This window comes from Harmonia axyridis, chromosome 4 (assembly GCF_914767665.1).
Source record: "Harmonia axyridis chromosome 4, icHarAxyr1.1, whole genome shotgun sequence".
Taxonomy (NCBI): Eukaryota; Metazoa; Arthropoda; class Insecta; order Coleoptera; family Coccinellidae; genus Harmonia; species Harmonia axyridis.
In genome coordinates, this window is record NC_059504.1 from 20,002,501 (window position 1) to 20,012,933 (window position 10,433).

A 10,433-nucleotide genomic window follows, 5' to 3' on the forward strand; every position below is an offset into this window, starting at 1 on the left:
ACATCTCCTTCAGCTTTTCTGGGCTTGGAACTGGCTTAATGTAACCCCATTTTTTCAAGTAATTGATTGTTATGGTAGTACCACCTAGAGTCACAGTATATCTTGCAGGAGTGGCTATTTTATAGCAACCATAGGCTATAGCCACATATCCCATATTAGAATCTCTCATGGAGTTTATGATTTTTTCATTGAACTGTAGTGCTTCCAAAACTCCAATTATATCTACTCCACTGCAATGGAATAGATTTTGTAAGAGTTCAAGTTATTATTTCATAGAGTTTCTAGATTGCTATTATTAATTATTAGTACAAAAAATTGCCATAACAAGGGACGATATATCTTAAAATTGGATATTTATTCAATATAACTATTATTTTACTTGTATATAATTACAAATGTTTTAAATTTGTTTTATCTGAGAATTATCCAAAATAACTATTATTTTACTTGTATGAAATGTTATATATAAAACATTAGGTTTGTGATAATAGTCGAAATTTTATCCCCATCTGGATTTCTTAGGATTTAATTAAATGAAACTAGATTTGTATGATTAATGGGTGTCATAATTTGGGGCAATGTGTTTAATTGGTGTATAATTAAAAACTCGCTCTCACCTTCTGGCCATATAATAGAAACCTCCAAACCAACCTATAGATGTTATAATATGTACTGGTATCAAAACATACCAGTATTCCTTGTACATTTGTTTAAACCTTTGGAAAAGGGATGGCTTTGTTTTTTCACTTTGACCTATTTCGTCCTTTTTTTCATCTGAAATATATCTCCTTGTTACTGCTGGAACAAGCAGTTTGGAATTCAAGTCACATAATGAATTTTCTCTTTTCTGCTGTGAATAGTATGCATTTAGACTACTAGCTCTGATAATGAAAGTTTTAGATTTGAGACATCTGCACTCGAAAACTTGAAGATTTCTGTTGAAATTGCAACGAATAATCCTCGAAATTATAGTAACCATATTCGAAATATCCACTTGTTAGAAGCTTAAATTAATCTACAGTTAATGAATAGTTTTCAATTTAAAAAGATAAATCTATTCAACCATTTCTTAGAAAGCAGTGACTGTATAAATTTTTTTTAAATAATTTAATTTCCAATTCTCAAATGATCAAAACCCCAATAAGAATAGAAATTAGAAATATTTCTTTTCGAAATATTTTCAGGTTAAGCATAGAAATTAGTTAATTTGAAGTCAATGTCTCTGGTTGCATATTCTTTTCCTTTGGAATCCCTCAACAAATAACAACCCATTTCCCAGTTTGGTTCGTGTCCAGAAATCGGCCAAAAAAGTGTTAGCATCAGTTTTTTGGCATGCGAAAGGAATTTTGTTTTTAGATTACTTGAAAACTGGTATAACAATAAATTCTAGATATTATTGCAACCAGTTGAAGGAAGAAATTCGCGAAAAAAGTCCCGGATTGCAAAACGGGACTTTTTTCTTTCAAAGAAAAATAGTTATATGTTTTACTAGACAGGAAAGTAGTGGGATGAGTTCCGCGGCTGATAGTTTATAGCCGAGCTAAGCGAGGCTATAGGAATTCAGCTAAGGCAGTCAATATACTTTGCTATCTAGGCAGGAAAAGTAATACCAAAGACTAATCTGTGTTAATACTTTGCTGATTGATATGTGTCTGCAAAATGAATATTTGTTATCAATCAGAGAAAAAAATTCTTTTTCATCAAGGCAATGCATCGTGCCCGGTGTCACAAGAGCATTTTGACAATGGCTAAAATCCATTAATTAAATTGTAATTGTTAGAGCATCCATCGTATTCACCAGATTTGGCCCCTGGCGACTTCCATTTGTTTCCAAACTTTAAAAAAATGTATGCATGAAAATAATTTTTCATCAAATGTTGAGGTCCTAACAGCTGTTGTAGAAGTGTATTCCTTCCAGATTCTCAGTTCAGGGATAGAATAAATATTTAATGGATTCACTCCTTACTCTGTGGAAATTCATTATAAATAAATAAACACAAAATATTCTGCCAAACTATTCAATTGTTTGTAACAATTGTTACTGTGGCGAAACAATTAAATAGTTTAGTTTGTTTATTTAGGGAATTCATAAGTTGGAATCTCGTTAAAACAAGTGTATTGATGTTCAGGGAGACTATACTGAATAATAAAGTGTATTTACAAACCATATTGTAATTTTCTTATAGAACTGCTGCAAAACTTATTGAACAAACCTTGTAATTACAACCCCAAATATGAAATCAGAATTACATTTAACAAAAAATTTCTTCTACCTGTTTAACAATCTTTATAATTTTTTTATATATTTTTATTTGAAATAATTGAGGAAATTTTATCCTTTGTGGGAAAAATTGAAATATTCATATTGTGATATATTCATTTAGCTGTTTTAAGGTATAGAAGATGGTTTTTATTTTGACTATATTCTGCTGTTGTTTGCCATTATATATTTAACTATATATCAAATATTACTCATGCAATTAACAATTATAAACAAAAATAAAATATTTTAAAAGACTGTGGATTTTGTGATAGAAATGAGATTGTTCATTGAAATAGTTTAGTTAAATGAAGTGGTTCAAAATACTGAATTTTTATTTCATAACTCATGTTTCCAATTAAAAATGTAATTGTGATGAAAAATTTATAATACAAAAGCACAATGAATTGAAAATATTCACTATCGGTATCACAGAATTCAATACTCAATATTATTAAAAGATAGCACATAAACATGGAATAATGAACTGATAAACACAAATGGTCTTATAATTCAATCTACCAAGTACATTTTTATGAGCATCACACTCAGAACCAAACCTGTTGAGTCTGAATTCAGATAATAATTCCAATCTAAAAAAGAATCTATAAAAAAATATAAAATTTAATATAAATTTATAAAACAATACTGAATTATTCATAAAACACGCAAAGAACTCACTAAAAATAATGACTTTATATCCAAAAACATCGATTTCTAACACGATAATACCTCCATGATTATTGAATTGAAGTTGATGAAAAGATACAAGCACATGAGAAAAAGTAATCAAAGTTTGTTTTTAAGTGTGTTGTTCTCATATAAATTTTGATAACACCAATTTGAGCAAAATCAATTTTTTCACTAAAAACCTAAATACTAACATAAAATACTAATACTATTGGTTATACATCAATATTATTAAATGCGGATAGAATGGTTGGCTGGTCCATTTTGCCCATTTCTTTTCTTTTGAAATTTGTAATTTCAATATTTTTATTTGAGCAAGGATGTTAAAATTTCCCATTACAATTTTCTATAAAGATAAGATTATGATTTTTTTCTTTCCTAATGAAATGCATAATCACCGAAGATTTTTCCTGTATTATTCAAAAATTGAAAATGATTAGGTAATTTGATTGATATTTTATGCCTAAATTCTCAATTCTTTGAGTAAGTACTGTTAGTTATTTTAAGCCAAATTTGTGTCAGATTGGCAACACATTCTTAAAAGAATATGTTCCATTTGATGTTAATTGAACCATCAAATTTGTAAGTCAAGAAAAAAGCTGCCTCCTCGATTTTCATAGATGCAAATAATCACTGATGTGGTAAAAATGTGAGAAATGACACACAACTTGATTCATTTCAAAGTTTTTGTAAATCTATATAAATAAAAACAAATATATTTTGAAGAAATTACATCTATTTGCAATATTTTCAATTTTTGAAGGGATGAAAAGTCCTAAGGAGTAAGAAGATTTGATATCTCTCTCATCTATCAAATATTCTGAGAATTAATTCGTATTGCACTGTAGTACGTGTTCGTATTTATTATGTTCATAACACTTCATTTGTAGTAGTTGTATGTTCATCTATTGTCTCAACAATGTGAAGAATGGTTATTTCCTGTTTTTCATATCAACTGTCCAAGTAGATGTTTAAAAAAAACCATTCACTAAAATGGGCATAACATCAACCTTACATAAATAATATATTTGAAGTAGAGTCCTTTGTCCACTACTTCTTTCTTATAGCATAATAGTATTATCATCCGGTAAACACGGGAAGCAGTTCAAGTAAAAGCCGTTGAGAAAAGCTGCCACTAAGAACTATGATTAAAATATAACTGGAGAGAGGAACAACATTATAAATATTTGGAAAAGTTTGGTTAATAATAGTAAATATAAAATTTATGGAAAATAAAATTCAAGAAAATATTTTTTAGTACAAGAATCAACCAGTGTATTGATATGAAGCTGCAACAGGCTGGAGCTGCCGAGGTGTTGGAGTATGTTGAAGTCTTCTAACATGACAATTCCTACATAATAATCGATCACCAAGAGGATAGCATCTTTTATCTGGTTCATCTGTCAGTTGCATTCCACATTCTTCACAAACGTAACAGTCGACATGGAAATCTTTGTCCATAGAAACCACACGAACGGTTTCTTCTGTTCCTTCCACTGGAGTGATACCTAAACGAAATCAACACATATGTCAGAGCCATATCAGTCAGCAGTTTACAGAGGGTACAAAGATTGCAAAATCGAGCTTTGAAGGCTATATATAATCTACCATATGATACTCCAACAACTGAGTTATATGACACACTAAAGATACCCAACATGAAGGTCACAGAGGTCGTTGAGCAGTGTAAACTGATATACAAGATGGAGCATGGTCTGCTCAAATTCAACACAGAACTCAAAAAAAAAATTAGACGTACATAATTACCAGACAAGACAAATAAACAATTACCATTTAGATAATATAGGAACAAATAGAGCCAAAATTCACCGATCTACCAGGCTGCAATGGAATATAACAACTTACCAGAAGAAGTAAAGAAGAAAAATTCATTAAAATTATTTATTAGATCACTTAAAAATTATAATTTACTTTTGCATTGTACTAATTTTTTCAAATAAACATATTCATTCTATGGGAACATCAATGTATTGATGATTTGTAGAATTAATGTATTAAATGAATAAATAAATATATCCAGATGACTTGAATTAATGTGTTCAAATATTTAATTTGAAACAAGTTACGAGAAATATTTAATGGAAAACTCCTGAAAATGGTTTTGGTTCAGTATATTCAAAACAAATTGAAGAATGTGAATAAAAATGCATGTATCATTTTAACTTTCATGTTTCTCCTAAGTAGCAATATTTTAGTATATATTGAAATATATGGGGTGTTCCATTGAAAAAATTCCAATAAAAACCACTAATTAACTCATATGAAATTACAGGAAAAACAGCTAACAAAATTGAATTCAGTCAATATAAAAATTTTTGAAAAAAAATTATAGCAATTTTTCCAAAAAAAATACTTCTCATTAAACACCGTAACTCTAAAATATATTGATATGAGGTTTTCACCAATTGAGCCTCACAGACGTTATTTTCCATTCAAAAGTGTCCAAGTCGTTCCACTTGTACAATTCCAATATTCCAACTTAATTTAAGGATATCTATGTATACAACTCTCATTTTTTCTCAATTATCATCCTATCTTGACAAAATTCTGCTGAGATCTACATACTTTTTAAAAAAAAAAGTTGGCTCTAGTCCGACGATTCACAAAGAGCACACGCAAAAGTATAATTCTTTAGTATGCTCATTTACAATTTTAATTTGGTTATGATTAAGCGCAAACAAAGAGTTGAAGTGTAAGGGGTACATTTAAGCTCCAAATTAAAAATCTACACAAAAGCATTGATCAGAATTTAACATATCGTCGAAAATGAGTTGACGTGTATATGTAATGTAATGTTATTTCATGGACAAGTTAAAAATCAGAGCACATAACTAAAGTTTAGGATCCTATTACTTATTTTCAAAATATGACTCTTATCTTTTGGAGAATTTCGACGAATCCAATAGATAACATTTTGTTTTGTTCACAGAAAACAACTGAAAGTACTACAAATTAGATGTAAGATGAATAGAGGTTAATGTAACTAGTTGACATGCAACTGTTATTATTATTATACATATTAAATTTACAAATCAACTAATGAGTTGTTCCCGTAGATGTAAGATTTTATACATTCTACAAATTTTGAATAATCATCACACAATCTCAAAGTTAAAGATGAGTTGTCGTATTCCTTCAGACTTGTATAAACAGATTTTCTGCTCAGTTTAGAATTTACTTTCTTGGGAAAAAATTTATCCCAATTTATGGTGTTGTGTTGATGCAACTATCCAGATTCTTCCAACAGTGAATCATTTTCGACAAGATTAGTATTTATTTTGTATATTAGTTTGTACTGGTTCAGAATGAGTACTTTGTCGAATTTCATCAACTGCGATTCCCTGTATAACACAGTTGTGGGTGTATCATAGGGGAAACTGTGTAGGGGACCGTAAATGTCATATTTTTCAACATATACGAAAAGGCTCACATACTGGTAGCTCAACTTTTTAGTGAAATATGTGAGCTGTGAGAAAGAAAATAAAGAGTATTGACACATATTTTGATGTTTCCATTTTACCACCAGACTATAACATGGAAGTCTTAAATGGAAGACCTAGATACTTGATAACTAGTATTCTAATAGATATTTAAAACGCTTTTTGATGACAAAGCCAAAGTAATTTTAGGGCCTTAGGGATTGTCTTAAGGAGGTTGTGTAGATTATTTGTTCAATTCAATGAAAATGGTTTGTTAGCGCAGTGTCCCAGGTTTGAATTTACCTTTTCAATGACTGTTGTGTATCATTAAATATTGGGTAAACAAAGAAAAAAATAGAAAACAGTGACAAATCCTAGAAAGAACACAACTGATTATCTTATCAATCTTACAAAATCTGAACTTATGCAAGTTTGACCATGGCCTGAGTAGTATGAATGAAAAACAATAAACCACAAATATTTTTAAAAGACTCACCCTTCCCACAAGCTGCACATTTTGGGGCAAACATTCTGTGATAATCATTGACACAGTAAATCTTATTGTCAACATCTACTGTGAATGGCACACCATCTAAACACTCATTGCAGATACAACATCTGAAGCAACCAGGATGATAGGATTTTCCCATGGCTTGGAGAATCTGAATAAATATGATAAATAATTAAACTACATATAATAACAATTTTGATAAGTAAAAAATACAGTGGAAGTATTCTTTTGAAATGTACTCCAAAAATTTGTCAAGAATATTTATAAGATTAACTACCCTTGTGGTTAAATCAGAGGTCTATTGAAAAACTTTTTTCATTCCTGTTTGTGAAATTTATACTGTTAAAAGAACATTTAAATAGTTTTCCTTAAATAGTACATATTTTTTTTTATCTATGCCCCCCCAATCAGGTTAAAATTCACTGCAAGTTTGCAATTCTGCAATCGGCTCTGGAACAAGCCTCAAAAAACTATCGTGTAATAGTGCCAGACATCCCAGACACGTGTGAGAAATTCAGCTCAGAAATAGAAATGAAAGAAAAACTAGATTACGAGGAGAAAATGTATCATCGAAGGTTTTAATGATAGACTGGTTTACCACTTTCTGGAGCTTTTCACGGGAATAGCACAATTCAACATCAATGATAACCCATATAATTGTATCGTTATCATAGCATATTTTAACTAAAGTTATTATGTTACCAAAAATCAAGCAGAAAAAATAAAAATACATGTACTCATTAACTAACCATTTCCATTATCAAGTGGCCACAAATGGCACATTTTTCTGCAGTTTGCTGAAATCCTGAATACTGCAAAAATTTGGGATCGTTAGTCATATTTTCTTCTTCGTTTATTTCACCAAAGCTTACCAGGTAATCTTCTTCACAGTAAACTCGACCATGAACATTATAGAAGGCCTTGCCCCGCAGGGCTCGGCCACAAGAGCAACAAATAAAACAGTTGGTATGATAAAGATTACCCATAGCCTGGCATGCTTGACCTGCGCCTGTTACTTTATCGCCGCATGTGTGACATATTCCTGAAAAATTTACACAATTCTATTCGAAATTCTTTCAGTTTTCTACTTAATATAAAATCAAGAAATCAACTACCAATATGAAAAACAATTGTGCCAGCTCAGCAAGAGAAAAGACTTTTACCAATTTATTTTTTGAGGATTTCATCATTAGAAGCATTTTTTTTGAGAAACACAATGTCAAAAAATGAACAATGTATGTTTATGTTTACCTTTGAGTTGATAATATGAAATATTTATATATTTTATGTATACACAAAGAGATAAGTAAATTCATTATCTAGAAAGAAATCTTCATCCTTTGATTCATCAACTTTTATAGGATTTCAAAAGTTTCAGTTGCAGTGGTGATGTCTTTACTAACCAATATGATATCATCGACATTTTCAACTACTTCACTTAAATTAAAGAACTTAATAAATTCAGTGTTCAAAGTCAAGTGTTTCCTGAATTTGTAAAAATAAGAATATAAAATATGATTTTAAATGAGTAAATAATGTCTTCGTAATGTATCCATAAAATCCAATGAGAATTGATTGATAGTCAGGATTATTCAATGGGTCTTTTCAATTAATTGAATAAAATAAATTATTCTTGAATATTCACATCATTAGTTTGCTCAAAAAAATATTTTTTTGTAACTTAACATTTGATGAGCTATATATGCACATTATTTTATATTATTATTTCATTGATTCAAAGTTAATTTGGATTCAGAATTGTAATTACCAAAATATTCCCCTTCTTCCTCATGTTTTTCCATTTCCTCTTCTATCTGTCGAGTCATTTCTTCAATTTTTTTTTGGGCATCAGTAGGGCCTCTAGGTCTTGGTGGGGTCACACTGTATGGAAGAAGAGTTTTCCCACTGATTTTCAGCTTTCCTGACATTATACTGCTATTACTGGGAGTTGGACTTGGAGCAGGGCTCGCTCTAGATGTTTCTTCTATTGGCTTTGGGGTTGATGGTTTTTTTGGAGCTGGTTTTGGAGTTGGAGTTAATGCAATACCCGTTGCAGGAGATCTGTCATATGTTTTAGCAGATGAAGTTTGAAATGGTGTATTGGTGCTTAATGTAGTTGAAATATTTCCGCTGCCTGTCATACAAACATAATCTCCACTATTTATTTCTTCCAGTTCGATAGGAGTAAATCTAGGTCTCTAAGAGTATAAAATACAGTTACTACAATTTTTTTTTGAAAAAGTTCTAAAAATACTTGCCTGATTGGTGATAGGGACTTGTGGTCCTGGTATAGCCCCCACACTCTTTTTAGAATATGAATGTAAATTTTCATACAAGGGAGGTGCCTCACCATCTTTTGGTAATGTTCCTCTACTTGCTGAAGCAACTTGAGGTCTGGCTTGGTGATAAGGTTCATTAATGTTAGGATTTTGTTGGTAATATACTGGAGGACCTCTAGATCCATAATATTCCACATTTTCATAAACACCAGAAGATTGCTTATTGCCCAATTCAATAGTATTGGAGTGAATTGTTGCATTCATTGCTCTTGTAGGACTCGTTATTTTAGGAACTTGTGGCTGAGGTTTTCCACATTGTACATAAACATCATTCTCCTCCGGAATTCTATGAGGATTAACTAACGTCTCCAACTGTATAGGGGTGGCATATTTTGAACTAGCTATGATATTATTTCTTTCATACATCGCATAATCGTTAGTTGGATTTTCACCAAAATCTCTGGTAAATCTATCGGCGGTCCCTACAGATTTTTGTTTTTGGTGGAAAGGAGAGCCTTGGTCAAGATTTGTTGTACGATTAGTATATCTAGGATCTACATCTCCTTGGCCGGTTAGATTCATGTACTGTAGTTTATGTTCTATAGAATCCATTTCGACTTAAATTAAAATGAATTCACGAAGAGTTTTTCCTCGTCAATACTTTATGAACATAGAATAAATTTTATGTCAACAAATGTCAAAAATGACGCAACCACCGATAACGATGTTATCTTGAACGGAACACAACTAAAAAAATATAAAAAATACACTACACACACTACAGTAGTGGAACATCTTTGATTACAGATTGGTCCGTTTTAGTATTCTTTGACGTCAGCTATGATGTATAAAAATACTGGCTCGCTCACTCACTGTTGAAAAAAATTAAGTTTTTTGGATTGACTGATCCTCTTGTATTTAAAGGAGATGCGTCCTACTTCTGCCGACTCTGCATCGTTTTCTATGACGCTCACTTCGGATTTCTCTTCCGTTTCCATGAAAATGCGGAAATTTTATTATATACCGCCACTTACGGAAGCAAAGGGAAATTTCGTCAATCTCGAGTTTACATCGCCTTTAATATAAGACACATATAACACAGACTACTGTCTTTGATATCAAGGCATACACTAGTATAGGTTCCCCAAAGATATATCGTAGTTACGACTTTTTACAGTTTTGCCGTTTTAATAAGTTTATTGAGACCCTATCATAAAACTATCCCAAAACAATTGGTTCACCCAGATCCGTAT

At 30.9% G+C, this 10,433-nt stretch overlaps 2 protein-coding genes across 4 annotated transcripts in view; both read right to left on the minus strand.

The window, feature by feature from the left end:
• LOC123677588 (uncharacterized protein C18orf19 homolog A) overlaps positions 1–1,187 on the minus strand; it is a 1,487-nt gene extending 300 nt beyond the window's left edge. Inside the window, exons 1-3 of one of the 2 annotated variants that reach the window (XM_045614207.1) lie at positions 1,064–1,157; positions 618–1,004; positions 1–230 (exon numbers count right to left, since the gene is read on the minus strand). The exon at positions 1–230 is cut by the window's left edge and continues 300 nt beyond it. In XM_045614207.1, the coding sequence (XP_045470163.1) occupies positions 1–230; positions 618–979 (592 nt within the window). In that variant the 5' untranslated portion in view covers positions 980–1,004; positions 1,064–1,157. Of the gene's footprint in view, positions 231–617 lie in introns of both variants that reach the window. The other variant, XM_045614206.1, reaches the window with a different exon arrangement.
• A 1,390-nt stretch (positions 1,188–2,577) lies between these two features.
• Positions 2,578–9,878, minus strand: LOC123677587 (LIM domain-containing protein jub). Of its 2 annotated transcripts, XM_045614205.1 has the most exons (6): positions 9,160–9,877; positions 8,670–9,099; positions 7,774–7,943; positions 7,651–7,713; positions 6,887–7,052; positions 2,578–4,458 (listed from the first exon to the last, which is right to left on the minus strand). In XM_045614205.1, the coding sequence occupies exons 1-6, from the start codon at positions 9,790–9,792 to the stop codon at positions 4,217–4,219; spliced, it is 1,704 nt and encodes a 567-aa protein (XP_045470161.1). In that variant the 5' UTR covers positions 9,793–9,877; the 3' UTR covers positions 2,578–4,216. The 2 variants fall into 2 exon arrangements, with proteins under 2 accessions (XP_045470161.1, XP_045470160.1); XM_045614204.1 differs by having other exon boundaries at positions 7,651–7,943; positions 9,160–9,878.
• Positions 9,879–10,433: the final 555 nt, after the last annotated feature.